The sequence below is a fragment of the Micropterus salmoides genome, unplaced genomic scaffold (assembly GCF_014851395.1).
Source record: "Micropterus salmoides isolate LMB-PRFRI ecotype aquatic unplaced genomic scaffold, ASM1485139v1 Ms_hic_scaffold_20, whole genome shotgun sequence".
NCBI lineage: Eukaryota > Metazoa > Chordata > Actinopteri > Centrarchiformes > Centrarchidae > Micropterus > Micropterus salmoides.
In genome coordinates this window covers 30,284,167-30,299,945 of record NW_024041151.1, presented here as the reverse complement: position 1 = coordinate 30,299,945, position 15,779 = coordinate 30,284,167, and the positions used below count along the sequence as shown (strand labels likewise).

Below are 15,779 nucleotides of genomic sequence, written 5' to 3'. Positions count from 1 at the left end.
CAAATTAGCCCAAATTTTTCTTTCTAATTTCAGCGGCACCCACCACTTGAAGCAAATAAGGTAGTAATTATAGATCACATAGAAACTCTGTAAGATAAAATACAAGCCTTCAATGAAGACTAAATTATGTCTAAGTGAGAGAAAATGTCCTGAGTGGATCCAGAGGTTACTGAATGTAGCTGTAATTTCCAACTTGTTGTGTGACCCAGTGGACTGGGACTCTGCTGCAGATGGCTGATCCAAAGCTGTGACACCAAGTGTTTGCAGGGGGGAGGACAAGTCAGTGGGGAAAAACAGTGGAGCTTGTGGTAACCTCAAAAACCTCTAGTGTAGACTTTAGGCCCAAATAAGCAGCTGAGCGGGAGCCAGGAGACTGAGCATGGGACAATAACAAACACAGGGACAGACGGGAACACTAGAAACACACTGAAATGAAAGAACAAAAGGAGACACTATAGGAAAACACTGATGACAATCACATTAATCACCATTGTCTCCCTGGTCAAATGATATCAGCAGTGATGCAGGTAGTGTCCTCTGTTTCTGATTAGCGGATGTCTATCAGGCCTCAACGTTACATCCATACGTGTGTAGTAATAATACCATACTAGGTCTGCCGGCTGAGACTTTATAGCTGCGCTGTTATGTTTTTCAGAACTCACAAACACTGTAAACACACACCTGTCACCTGCCCAGCATGGTGCTTTTACCCAGAAACACAGCTTCTACACCTTATCTTTACAGTTTATACACACAGCCCTCAGCGGGGTTAATAGCCACATTTAAAACCTGCATGTACCGATAGTAATGTAACTCATGCATCTCAGCACCAGTTAGCCTAATATAGCTAATTTGCTAATGTTATCATATCTTACCTGCTGTACTGTCCGCTGCTTTCTCGTCAGATGGATAGCATTCCTTTCACTGTTGACTTTGTGTGTGAGGCCACATGGACAAAAATGCTGTACACTCTTAATTATGGTATTAAAAATGATAGTCCTCCCTCCAGCCCTGCTCACTTCCTCTGCTTGCTTTCATGGCAGTGTGCTGGCAGTCAGAGCTCCCCCTGCAGTCCATAAAGTGCCTCTGCGCCACAGCCGTTCCAAACTCTCCCTGCAGGCTTTGGGTCACGCCTCCTCATTTGCATACACAACTCAATCCTCAATCCCCAAAACACCAATCCTAAATCCCCAAATCCTAAATCCCCAAATTCCCAATCCTAAATGGCTAAATGCCCTATCCTAAATACCAAATGCCCAATCCTAAATACCAAATTCATTTTCGACTTCAACTTTTAGTTTTAGACTTTTAGTTTTAGTTCTGACCCAATAATCCCTCCATATAAATCCGGTCTCTAGTCTCTGCTCCTCCTCTCTCTCTTCTCCTTTCTCATCTGCATGAATGGAGAGATGAGGTAATTCATGATTTTGGTGTAGGCGGTAGACTGCTAATATAAGACACCCCATGTATCACCGGTAAACAGATTTTTTCAGGACCAGCCACCAGCTACTTAAACTGAGATCAGACCTGCTACCATGGGGCAGAGACTGATGGGACACATTCTGCCAGCTGAAGTTGCCTGCAGCGATGCAATAATAGAGATGGGCTCGGAGAAGTCTGCGCTCATTCTCATCAAACACTGCCAGGACATGAAGCAACAGGAGATGCGTCTCAGACTTATCACTCTGCTCCTGGTGCTCCTTTGTACAGCACTGTACATTTTTGCCATCTGTACAGATTTAAGGCAACATGAAAAATCTGGATCCACTGGACAAGGGGTAAGTTCCAAAACTTTTTCATTTTGTTTTCCTTGTCTTCTTAGAAAGCTTTGGCTGTGTCTGGATCGTTGATGATGTGAGCATGTAAACATCATTGGCAACTTGTCTGTAATATTTGGATATACAAATAAACTTAAGTTAACAAAGTACAAGCAGCCTACTCGCACAGAGCCATCGGCCCACTAAACCCCTAAAGTGAGATGTGGTGTTGGGTTTTAAAACTAGTAACCACTATCAAATGGCTTGATGTGATGCTGGCACAGTGCCCAGTATACTGCATCTCTGTTAATACATACAGTGATTACAGATGAGCTGCCACAGAATGACTTGAATAAACTTAAGTACTTGTGCCATAAGGTTAAGGGATAGACATGACTTAATGTTTCTGTGTAAATGTATCGGATTTATATTTACATAGGCTGTTGTGTCCACATTTTAATGCGCTACTTTATTTCACTACGTCCCAAAATCATCACTATAGATGACAAACCTTCCCGTCCACCTATATAGAATATATCTCACTGAACACAGATTAGACAAAACATAAAAATATATTTACTGTTTTTATGAAGCAAATTTCCCGTACAACCTGTTGCTTCAACATATCAGCCGATTTTATTATATCTGCTGCTGGTATCAATGTATATCTGGGTTCTCAACAAGCTGTCATAAGCCATTATATATCATGTTGTTTTATCAATATTTATCAGGTAGGTAGGTAGGTTTTTTGTAACAATATAACAAGTTATAGAGTGAAATTGAGCTTTGTAACTCTCTTCTACTACATAGCAGACAATATACATTAATGAAGAATCATCATCATCATCATCATCAGACTAACATGTTTATTGTTACTTTATAAAAATATGTTCCACTTTATTCCTAGAGTGCAGTTGCGCAAAGTCCAGCCTACTCCAAGCAAGAGACAGTGTGTCCAGCAGGTATGCTCTATCATTAACTTCATGCTTTCTAAAATGGTTTATGGAAGTGGGAGGCCCTGTTTTGGAACTAAGACAGTTTTCTCATGCTTGTGTTTCGTGACTCAAATCAGGGTGTTGCTTTTCCAAAAATAGTATACAAGCAAGCAGCTATATTTTGAACCTCTCTCTTCTCACTTTCTCTAGCTACAGATAATCCTCAAAGGAACCCACAAAGAATGCGCATTCATCTAAGTAAGTATGTTTCTTGAGTTTTCACTACTATTTGAGTGACTCTTGTTTTGGCTGATAGTGAGTGAAGCACATGTATTTTATGTTAGTTTATATTTTTTACTTCTTATTGTCATCCATGTATTGTATTATTTGTTTTGTAAATTCCATGTGTACACACCTAAATACTTCTCCAAAGATGAACTAAGTGTAGCCTTTAATATCAATACAAAATCAACAAATCTTAGCCGAATGAATCACAACCCCAACATTACAAAGCTATAAAAGTATGTCATGAAAGTGTGACCTGAGTCACATCTGGTCTTAGGAGATCATGCAAAACATCTGCAGCATGTCAGACAACCAAGTTGTGTATGTGTTTCTTGGCATAAAACTAGCACAGGAAATGGGTCCACATCATGATTTCATTGGAGTGCCTTTGCTTTGATTAGGAGTTATGTGTTTCAACAGTGCGTGGCTTTTTCCCTCTCCTTTATTGAGTCATATATCTTTTTTTGTTTGCAAAATGAAAAAGCCCAAAGTCCAGCCCAAAGGGAGTTCCCATCTCCCACAGAAAACTCTGCTCTGAACTGCCTGAAAACAGCTTGTTTGTAGTCCAGCCCTTTCTTCCCTGCGACATCACAGCAAAATGTGCGTCATAATGCTCACCTAGTGGTTAGTCCGACACACTCCCAAAAACAATTTAGACCATTTTCAGGGATGCTGAAGCAAAAATAAATTTTTCATCTAAGCACACCTAAAAAAATAATACAATCATTTATTATTATTTTCTGAAAATAATTATTTGTCCTCTAACGTTATATTTTGGAAAAGTAAGAGAAGGGACAACTAATTAACCTACAGTTTCATATGGCTTTTCTTACATTATACGTGTTTAATGTCCCTAAATACTGGCATTTTTCAGTTTCTAATGTTTTACCTAATGATCCGCGACCGTGCTGGCTGACCTGTCAGCTGCAGCGGAACCATAGACAGTATATTACTGGACGAAGCCACCCCGCTGATTTGAATGGAGAGGAGTGAAGCCAGTTTTGGACCAATAAAATACTACTTCCTGTTGGCACTACTGCGCATGATCGCACAGCAAACCATGGTTTAATGACGTAGAAACACCGTAATTCTGGTAGCTGCGTGCTGTTTGTCTGACTTGGATAGTCACTGATTAATCAGCCCACCTACGAGGCTCACCTGTCAAACTCCAATGCAGCGTCACTGATGGCCGAATAGTTTTTTTAGATTGCTGAGAGCTTAAAATCTAATACGGTTAGATCTCTCAAGTGCAACGGGGTGTCACATGGTTTTGACGTAATTTTTGGGCCTACAATGATTGGTTGGCTTCACTGTCCGATCTCTGGCTTTCCCCCTTGAGTGGAACACTGTTTGTGTGTCTGTCAGTCTGGGCCAAACTAATAGGCTACTTTCAACATTGAGGGGGGATATTCGAGCGGCCACTCCCAACTTGTACTGATCCTCGTTTTAGCTGAATTCTGATTGGCTCAACGGCGCCAATCTGGGGCGGATTCAATCCAAAACCTTTTGCACCGGTTTACTACGTTTTGTCCAAGGGGGTAAGACAGAGATCGGACATTGAAGCCGACCAAAGCCTGCATGGAGAGATCCTTTAGTTACTGGGAAAATGAGTACATGTAAAATGAGAAAAGTAATATTAGTACAGTTCCTGCCCAACACTACTAACAGTAGACTTAGCTACTGTATGAAATTAGTTAGAATATTATACTAATAGAAATAATATATACTTCACAGATTCTGTGCAAAGAAAATAAAGATTTTTTTTAACAATCAAATAACACTGACAAATTAAACTCAATCAGCAACAGAAAAATACTTCCTTAAAGAAGTGGTATTCTGCTCATTTTCAGGTTCAAAATCTTATTTAGGGGTTGTACCAGAGCAGGTTTACATGGTTTAATTTTCAAAAAATACCATCTTTTTTGTCAGACTGCACATTGCTGCAGCTCCTCTTTTCACCCTGTGTTGAAGGCTTCATTTCAGCTATGGAGTGATACATCTGGTCTCTAAATGATCTTTGTTGGGAGTTGCACATGCGCAGTTCCTAGTTAAGGACTACTAGCCAATCAGAAGCAGACAAAGGCAGGTCAGCGAAAAGATGGTAAACAGATTCAGCTGTACATGTTGCCGAACAGGTTGGCAATTTGGACTGGAGCAAGAGTTTCAGAGTGGTGAGTTATTAATCTGTAACAAAAGAATCTTTCATCCATAAAGTATTATTATTAACTGAGCTCTGTCTCTACATCACAGTAAGAACTTTATGTCCACTGACTGCCTGGAGGGTAGCTAGTGTTTGGAAGGGAGAGGGGAGCTGTGTGCTGCAGATCAGTGAGGGCGTGTCGAAACTAGCTGCTCAGTGAGCATTATGACACGTATTTTCATTGTGACGTCACAAGAAAGGGAAGTAAAGGCTGGACTACAAACGAGCTGTTTTCAGGCAGCTCAGAGCAGAGTTTTCTGTGGGAGATGGGAACTCACTTTGGACTGGACTTTGGGCTTTTTCACTTTGCAAACCTGTTACCTGCACAAAAAAGATATATAACTCAATAAAGGAGAGTCAAAAAGCCAAAAAGCATAATACCACTTCTTTAAAAGAGAAAGCAAGCACGTAACAAGATTTAACTGAAAACACAAGACTGAACACTTTTAACACCCTCCCTCCTCCAAGGGAGTAAACACGAGCCTACAGCTCCACATTTCCCGAGTACACAACTCCACAATGCTGTCTGACCCTAACTGGTCCACTGACCCCACAGGTGTCATTTACACTGGGGACGCTGGTGACATGTCCCCGCCACATTTTGAAATGGCTGATTTGTTGAAAACGTTCTACACCAAGAAATGTTAACAAATGAAAATGTTTTGAAAAAGGTTGATTTGCAAAATAAGAAAACATGCACTGTAATATAGTTTTCCCTCATAGAGAAAAAGACATTTCCACCGTAAATTGGAGCAGAATGCAGGAAATTACCAGTTTAATCCTCAAAATCTTCTTGTGTTGTTCTGATGCATCGTCACGTCTCATGACCCAAATGTATCCTCACACCCCTAATCTGAGCCCTTATGTCCCCGCCACTTTTCAACACAAAGTGACGCCCTTGACGACCTGCTCCGCTTTGCACCAGCTCCTCTCTAGTAGGCCTACTTATTCTCTACACCAATTAGTGAACACTTTTGCGAGGCTTTGAATGTATGCTACATTCTCATTAGGGGCTGAGCACCCCTAAAAGTCTGATCCTAGAATCGCCCCTGTTACAGATCAATAACTCACTACTCTGAAACTCTTGCTCCAGTCCATGTTGCTAAGCTGGTAAGGGGATATACAGCTGAAATGAAGCCGTGTTTACTGGCTTCTCACAACCCGCCCTACTCAACTTCTGATTGGCTAGTAGTCCTTAACTAGGAACTTGCATGTGCAACTCCCAACAAAGATCTTGTAGAAGTAAGATGCATCACTCCATAGCTAAAACGAAGTGTTTAACACACAGGGTGAAACGAGGAGCTGCAGCAATGTGTAGTATGACAAAAATATGGTGTTTTTTTGTGAAACCATGTAAACCTCTTCTGGTACAACCTCTATAGTGGAATAGTGAAAATTGTATAAATTATAAGCAAACAAAATAGACAACAAATTATTTGTTTTAATGAAACATTTGATTTACTCTGTGTCCTTCATCCTACAGGGTCCGTGGCTGCAAACAACAGCACTGATAGAGTAAACATCGAATGGAAAGTGGTGTTTGGTGAAAAATACATCGCAGAGAAACGTGCCATTGTGATTCCTGAGACAAGCATCTATTTTGTCTACGTGAGGATTGCTTTGAGCTGCCAAGAAAAGGATAAAACTGCAAGTTTCACAGGGTTCCATGTAGTGCTTAACAAATGGAATGAAGGTTACAACAAGACTGTAGCCATGACACAGGCCTCGGATGGTATAGCGTGCACTTCACAAGCGTTCCGGAATGTGTTTGTAGGACGTCTTTTTGAGTTGCTGGAAGGAGATCTTGTGAGTGTGTGGATCGAAGAGGGCTACAAACTGATCACAAAAGCATCGTTTGGTGCTTATCTTGCATAGAGAATGTGCCTTGAAAAGAATAGGCCTAATGTGTGTTTAGTGTCACAGTCTTAATAATGTAATGGTTTTTTTTTATTTAAAATTGGGGTTGTTTATCATTCCCTATCTACAAGCTTTGTATGTTTTAAAGCATTTACTGTCAAGGCTTAAAATAGTATTCAGGTTTGGAATATATAAAGTATATACACATGGGTGACAAATTACAAGTTATGTTGTTCCACCACAAGTCTCTGAAACAGCTTCATTGGTCATTGACAAAAGATTCTGCTGGAGGTACAAACACAATTCTTCCAAAAGATATTCACTCATTTGGTGCGGAGATGTGGCCTCTCCAAAGTCTCCCATTGGTGTTCACCTGGGTTGAGATCTGAAGACTGAAGGCCATCAGTTTCATCAGCATGAGTAAATGGGTTGCAAAACATCATCATTTATTTATTCAGCCTTGTCCTTTAACTTGTCAGTGGACAATATTGTATACATATATATATGTGAGTGTGTGTGAGTATAGTTTTCATGAGTAATATTTAACTGAGACGACATTGGCTCAACAATTAATACATTTTCATTGTCTTTGAAGTTTTGAGGTAGTTTGTTTCTTTGTCATGTAAGTCAGTACACTCAATTGTGAACTGTCAAAGAATTTGGATGCTGGAAATGCCGGAACTATGCTCTGTTGTTGAAGTTTAAGGCTGTTTGTTTATTATTGGATTAATCATCCATAAATCTTAAGGGTTTTTTTTTTAATTAACTATTTATAATAAACAGTTGTTGCTAACAATGTTTTAACAATGTGAATTGTCAATTTCCTTGTAAGTTTAACCAAATAACAAAAACATATTTACCCTCTTACCCCCAATGTTAGTTTTCATTGCTGAGACCTTTACTGCCACCCCAGTACAACAGAGGTGAATGGAATGTCAAAGTATAGATATTTACTTTTAAAGATAAAACATTTGAAATCATTACATCTCTCTTTGAAAACATTACAACTCTCAGTCAACAGATATTAATCAGTCAATTTAAATGTGGAGTAAGTGGGACATTGCCTCTGGAAACACATTTTAGTTTTTCCACATGAAATGTCTCAGCACAAAGAAAATTCCATTCACCTCCATTGTACCGAGGTAAATTGCAGGTTTTTAAATTTAACAGAAAAATGTATCTTAATGTTAGTTTGTGGCTTTGAAATAAGGCAACTGTCTCTATTATTTAGTTCCTAGATTAGCCTAGCGTTAGTTTTCACTTAAATCTTTTTAAATGAATTCTAGTAAAAACTGCCAAAACGATCTCATAAAAGCATAACAGCGTGCATAAATATGTTAGACAGCTAACTATCAGCATCTATTCAAAACAATGCTCAAAACATGCTAACTTTATAGGGGGACTACAGCTAGTAATACATGGCAGCGCTAATTTTAAAGAAAAACATTTGTCTACAAGAAGGATGTATGGTGAAAAAAAGGGAACTGTAGAGGTTAATTGTGAAAGTATGGGTTTGTTTTAGAAAGGTGTCCATATGTTGTGTGTACTCAGGGATTATTTCATAAATTATGAAGCACTAACTATTTTTAGGATTTTTGAATAAATGTACAAAAAAGTTTGTGTATTTTGCATGTCATTCTAAGACAAGCATCAATTATATTCTACTGGTTTGTTTTGTGCATTCTCATGGGTGCATTTGTGTGATCACTATATTATAATGAGTCAGTTTCACTGTATAACTGTAACCATGGGATTAATTTACTTTTATGATTTTTAACTCTACTGGACTCATTGGATCATTTAAATTGGTCTCCTTACATTGGGTTTTACTACATCAGTATTTTTTCTATTATAATATTATTGTTGCATTATAGTCCCATTGTTGCATTATGTATTTAAATGAACTGTACAAATGTCATGTTGACTTTTGTAATTGCCTTCTTTTTGTGACCTATGGATTATATCAAGCACCTGTCTGAGTTCATCTTTCCTTGTAATCTTGAAGAGCTTGGTCTGATTGCGAACTATTGGTTCTGCTGTGGGCCTGTAAAGCCCACTTAGACATTTAATGTGATATTGGACTATGCAAATAAACTGGACTTATATATATAGGCCTGCTTTCCCCTTTTTAGAAAACACTACAGAGCATGTATATAGTTATACCCTACCTCATCACATGAGTGGTTGTTTTCTACAAGTTGTTATCTTCCAGTTGAATGTTCTAATATTAGCTGCAAGTTTTAAACAGTACCTGCTGGTGGACAGTGGCATATAAATAGGCAGCAGAATATGCCAGTAAACAATGGTTGTAGGGTATACGGCAGGAGATGAGGATACAGTCACAAGTTTAAATAGCATTTTGTTTTTGATATACCGCCTTACTATTTGAGCAAGCATTGCAAGATTTGCTGGTCAAAAGATGTCTAGGTGTCTAGATTAAAACTGGGCAAAATGTATTTTCTGGACATCTAGTTACATATAACTGTTGTTTAAACAGCATTTCGGAAGTTACCTTAACTTCCACTTTTCAACCAAGTTCAGCCCAGTTTCAACCAATGTCTTTGTTTCAGTTTTCACATCACAAGATTATATACTTGAAATACAAGGTATGGCCTGGAGAGCTGTCATACCTTGGCACCACACAAATGTTATCCATTCAGCCTGCTGTTACACAAAGTATATGGTTTTGAGGCTTGCGTGCAAAATTCCGGAAATCAACATAATTATTATGACTCAGAGAATGAAGATAACCACCATGTGTATGGAGATCTGTCAGGGCCTAATGAAACAGGTTTATCATATCATAATCCGTTTATGAGAACATCCTAAAAGAAGTGTTATTTAGTACCAACATTTTTTCAGCGCCAAATCACAACAACAGTTATCTCACAGCGCTTTTCATAAAAGAGCAGGTCTAGACTGTACTCCATGATGTTATTTACAGAAGCCCAATAATTCCCACCAAGAGCAACACTAGGCGACAGAGGCAAGGAAAAACTTCCTTTAACACATAATACATACAACAATAACACATCCTAGATCTGAATGAATGAAATAATCTCATTAAATACTCCTTTCTTTACATAGTTGAATGTGCTGACAACAAAATCACACAAAAATTATCAGTGGAAATCAAATTTATCAACCCATGGAGGTCTGGATTTGGAGTCACACTCAAAATCCAAGTGGAAAACCACACTACAGGCCGATCCAACTTTGATGTAATGTCCTTAAAACAAGCTAAAATGAGGCTCAGTAGTGTGTGTGGCCTCCATGTGCCTGACCTCACTACAACGCATGGGTGTGCTCCTGATGAGGTGGCGGATGGTCTCCTGAGGGATCTCCTCCCAGACCTGGACTAAAGCATCCGCCAACTCCTGGACAGTCTGTGGTGCAACGTGGCGTTGGTGGATGGAGCGAGACATGATGTCCCAGATGTGCTCAGTTGGATTCAGGTCTGGGGAACGGGCGGGCCGGTCCATAGCATCAATGCCTTCCTCTTGCAGGAACTGCTGACACACTCCAGCCACATGAGGTCTAGCATTGTCTTGCATTAGGAGGAACCCAGGGCCAACAACACCAGCATATGGTCTCACAAGGGGTCTGAGGATCTCATCTCGGTACCTAATGGCAGTCAGGCTACCTCTGGCGAGCACATGGAGGGCTGTGCGGCCCCCCAAAGAAATACCACCCCACACCATCACTGACCAACCGCCAAACCGGCCATGCTGGAGGATGTTGCAGGCAGCAGAACGTTCTCCACGGCGTCTCCAGACTCTCACATCTGTCACATGTGCTCAGTGTGAACCTGCTTTCATCTGTGAAGAGCACAGGGCGCCAGTGGCGAATTTGCCAATCTTGGTGTTCTCTGGCAAATGCCAAACGTCCTGCACGGTGTTGGGCTGTAAGCACAGCCCCCACCTGTGGCCTGCTGCTGGGTTGTTGCCCTCCTACGGCCTCCTCCACATCTCCTGATGTACTGGCCTGTCTCCTGGTAGCGCCCCATGCTCTGGACACTACGCTGACAGACACAGCAAACCTTCTTGCCACAGCTCGCATTGATGTGCCATCCTGGATGAGCTGCACTACCTGAGCCACTTGTGTGGGTTGTAGACTCCGTCTCATGCTACAAAACAGTAGACTCCGTCTCATGCTACAAAACATCAGCCAGGAAGCACAGGAACTGAGAAGTGGTCTGTGGTCACCACCTGCAGAACCACTCCTTTATTGGGGGTGTCTTGCTAATTGCCTATAATTTCCACCTGTTGTCTATTCCATTTGCACAACAGCATGTGAAATTGATTGTCAATCAGTGTTGCTTCCTAAGTGGACAGTTTGATTTCACAGGAGTGTGATTGACTTGGAGTTACATTGTGTTGTTTAAGTGTTCCCTTTATTTTTTTTGAGCAGTGTAATTTTGTCTGGGGGTGAAATAAGCTTCCTGCTCATCCACTGATCTCTTCTGGGGCGCTAGAAATATGCCCAGGCAGCACAGCAGCGCAGCCAATAACTGACACAAGATATGCCCATAGCAACATAAATTAAGCCAATCAGCGTCCTCAAATCTGATGCCTGAAGGGCGATACAGGATCTGCCCTAAGCAAAGTCAGTTGGGGGCAGAGTGACACATGATGTTGTTGACAATGATGAATGCGGAACTCAAGACACAGGCTTTCAGCATTGGCTAGCTGGAGGCAATTATGTAAATGCTATATTTTCCTATGCTTGCGTTTAAAATGGACTGATACAACATGGACCTTTACAGGAGTAAATGACACGAAACATTTATCTGAGAAGATTAAGAAACATGAGTGAATGAGGGCACATATGGATAATATGGTGAAGCTAGCCATGCTAGGCAGAGTTAACATCGCTACACAACTGGGCCGAGGCCACAAGATTGGGGTGAGGAAACACAATGAAGAGGTGGATAGGAACAGGCACGTTTTATCAAAAATAATTAACAGTGAGACAGAATCCTTTGACAACCCTTCCGTTTTCAGCAGATCCTGTTGCCTCGCTGGACAGTGTGTGGGAGGAGCACCTTAAGACAGCTACCATTTTCAAAGGTAGTTTATGTTCACTGTTTATTTTTTTGTGTAAGAAACTTTTTAATATTGGCACTAAATCATTTCTCACTATCTCACAAAGCACTGGTATCCTGCAGTTTGTGTTAAATTGTATTGGGATGGTTTCTGAAACTGACTGGATATGGCACAGCCCAACCTAAAATATTTTTCACCAGCCACCACTGGGGATTTGCTCTAGCCAATTCTGGCTGGAGGCCAAATGTTCCTGCATTACTTTCTCAAAGCATATTAATTTTAATGCGCCCATGATTCCACTTGGCTTGCATAGCCAGCTTTGCTCAGTGTGATCTAGAAGCTCAATGGGCATTTGCTGGGGTTAGAGACATTGTTAGAGTTCATAACTGAGATGACTGGTATGCCTTTAATCAAACAGCAACTGAGCTGGCCCTTCCTATAAGTCTAGTAACTAAGTGGCTGTTTAGGGCCCTGCAGCCACCGGGAGGGTCCTAACTCATGCGCTGTTTGCTGAATTGACTGACCGTCTGACCTGGCAACTGTTGAGTTTTAAAAAGTTACAACAAACTTAATGTATTCCAGTGTTTCAGTGTTTTTCTTCAAATGTAAAACTGCAGGATGTTAGGCCAGGCAATTGCATTAGAATGTTGATTAAACCATTGTTTGTATCCTCTTTGTAATGTGAATAAAACTGACACCTCTTTGTTTAGTGCCAGAAGGACTGTTTTGTTTTGACTGTTTCATTGACACTTAAGATGGGGTGTCAACCATTTTGGAGACAAGCCCTGTTGTTCTCTATGATTAGTTTAGAGCAAAGGACAGTTTATTCCTGTAGATTGAAGGGGGGGGGTTCACGTCTGAGATCGGCGCTCTTTTGTTCGACCAAAAGGTAGAACAGTAAGGTACACCCTTCCCAACTGGGTGACGAAGAAGTTAACGACCAATGGCTATGGACCTAAGCCATTTGGAGGTAAAATGGACCCGCCCACATACCTGGAGGATATCAACAATTTATTTTGTGAGAATCAGGACTGTAAGCTGTGGATCTGGGAGGAGAAGCAGCTTTTCAGTCCACTGCTGGAGGCGGCTTTACCTCAGTCTGTTAGGACTTGACTGAAAGCTGTAAATCTGAAAGGAGGACCAACTTTTCAGTTCACTGCAGTGTTATTTGTTTGTTCTGTAATGCCATCTCTTTATTCACTAATTTTTGTAATTAAATCTTTTTGTTAATTTTCATTAGACTGAGCCTCTCCTTTCTCAAAATCTGAAATGCAACACAACCCTAAGTTACATATCTACAATTAATTGGTACTTGTTGTTGCTAATGTAATGCTAGCTACCGACAGTCTTCTATAATAGGGCAACAAGCAAGGATCATCACGTTTGTTTGATTCAAAACTGCAAACCAATGACGTTATATGTAACTCACCACAGCCTGTAAATCTGTTGTCAGGATATCAAAGCAGCGGACCAGTTAAGCTATGCAGAACCTTTGAGCATGCTTGGGCTGTACTGAATGGGATGTTATCAGTTAGGCTGTGACGTCCTACATCAGCTTCTGTGACAACAGCTGTGTACCAACACGCACCAGGGTGAGTTGAACTATGACAAAACCCTGGTTCACAGCTAAACTCAAACAGCTAAGGTTGGAAAAGGTAAAGGTGTTTAGGAGTGGAGACAGGGCCAGTTTCGGGGAGTCAAAGTAGAGGTTTAGCAAGGCAGTGTAACAAGCTAAACGACTGTACTCCAAAAGACTACAACACCAGTTCTCTGCCAACTACAAACCTAAAGCACCCCCCACTCCATAATTGCGCTCATGCATTCACCCATTCAGATCAACCACCAGGGGGGCCAAGGAGCAGGCAGGCTACTTGCAGGCAACCAGAAGACAGCTTTTAAATTATGATCATTATCCAACATTATAAACGACAAGGAGGTGACTGTGAGATGTATCAGTTATTTGAAACACGTTTTACTTACATTGTTAGCTTAAATTTCAATAATCCATTTACTTATTTTTTTTTTAGAATCTACAAATTTACCCAAGAGAATGCACACAAAGGTAACGATGTTCTGCTTGAGCACCTAGTAGCTGAGGGGTTCACGGCACTCATTATTCTGGCTGGGGTCCTCTGCTCCTCTCATTTCTCTAAATGTGTATCTCTAATAAATGCATAAAAATACCCCCAAAATATAAATAAAATAAAAGACATATTCAACTAAGCCAGTTAGCAATGACTGCAGAAGCTTGTCAAATGTTAATCAGACTTTTGTTTGAGAGTGCTTGAAACTCTCAGACAGTTCTGAGGGACTGAAACTGCCCTTGTTATTACTGCTTTTTCTGATCCCTTTCACTATGAAAAGTCTGGTCCAACCTATCAAAATACACTTGGGAGATTGGCCTACACAAATAAAAATGACTTTCGTTCTCAGATATTTTATTTTGATTTAGCTGAAAAAACACTGCTGCATAATAAAATCGAAAATAGTTCTATTGGGAGTGGCAGTAAGCCAAGGCCATGAGCCAGTGTGCACAATACCAGAGCCCCCCGATGCCTTCACTTAAGCCAATGGCAGCATCAGTATTAGGATGCTAAACTAACAGTGGCATGAGTAAAACCCTATTAGGCATTAAAGAGGTCATGTTGTGCTCATTTTCAGGTTTACATGGTTTCATTTTCAACCATACATACCATATTTTTTGTCATACTGCACATTGCTGCAGCTCCTCTTTTCACCCTGTTTTGAACGCTCCATTTTAGCTATGGAGTGATGAATCTCACCTCTACAAGACTTCTACTACTACTACTTACCTAGTTTGTTGGTACATGCTGTACCTAGTTACAGACTACTAGCCAATCAGAAGCAGAGTAGGGAGGGTCATGAAAAGCTAGTAAACCTGGCTTTATCAAAAGACAACACACAGTAGTAATGGACACACCAGGCACGACTCAAGGTGGTTCACAAAACAAACAGTTTATTGAACCCAGTCCAAAAAGTCTCAGGCAGAGGTACAAAATCACAGATCATAAGTCGGAGTCAAAAAACGGAGAGATAAGGTCAAACACACTAGAGAGCACACACTGAGAAATCACTAGGCTGACACAAGGGATCAAGATGAACTGGCACTGAAACAAAGAAGAAGTGGGTATAATAGGGCCAGGGAGACAACGAGGCACAGGCGGAGCACATTAGGGCATGGACAGGTAATCACACAGGGCAGGAAGACAGTCAAAGGCTGCGTTCGAAAAGTCTTTTTTGCTTAGGAAGGTTCCTAACTGAGTGAAGTGAATAGGAAGTATTTCAGTGGCAGCCATGATAAGAGCTGTTATTCTCTAAAAGCTAAGGAAAGGTGCCTCAATGCTTCCTTTCGTATCTCCTTTAGCATAGGGTACACCTGACCATCCTTTATGAAAGGAAAGTAGAGAATGCCGTCCCACAATTCCTTGCGGCGGCAACATTTAATGCGGCGCACATTCTCAAACTCAAACGATAAAATCCATCAACCACATTTAGCAAGATCCTTGCAATACAGACAGTATGATACTTTAATAAGACTCACGATTACCTTCTTTCTTTTGGTTTGTTTTCTTTTGGCTTTTTTATAATCTAATACTGTTTCAACACCGTTTTATGTTTCGGGTTGTTGAAATATGCTATAAAGTGTTTTCTACAATAAAAAAAAAATCACCAACCATGA

At 40.6% G+C, this 15,779-nt stretch overlaps 1 protein-coding gene across 1 annotated transcript; it reads left to right on the top strand.

Annotated features, from left to right (window-relative positions):
• Positions 1-1,428: 1,428 nt before the first annotated feature.
• On the top strand, positions 1,429-9,141 carry LOC119914897. Its single transcript, XM_038734426.1, has 4 exons — positions 1,429-1,778; positions 2,665-2,719; positions 2,903-2,950; positions 6,661-9,141. Exons 1-4 carry the CDS (start codon positions 1,536-1,538, stop codon positions 7,050-7,052), a joined length of 738 nt encoding a protein of 245 aa, XP_038590354.1. The 5' UTR covers positions 1,429-1,535; the 3' UTR covers positions 7,053-9,141.
• The last annotated feature ends 6,638 nt before the right edge of the window (positions 9,142-15,779 follow it).

Bases quoted from the DNA above. Each gene is read 5' to 3' on its own strand.
- LOC119914897 (XM_038734426.1), top strand. From the start codon at position 1,536: ATGGGGCAGAGACTGATGGGACACATTCTGCCAGCTGAAGTTGCCTGC. The intron at 2,720-2,902 runs GTATGCTCTATC...CACTTTCTCTAG, and splicing joins AGAGACAGTGTGTCCAGCAG to CTACAGATAATCCTCAAAGG. The intron at 2,951-6,660 runs GTAAGTATGTTT...TTCATCCTACAG, and splicing joins AAGAATGCGCATTCATCTAA to GGTCCGTGGCTGCAAACAAC.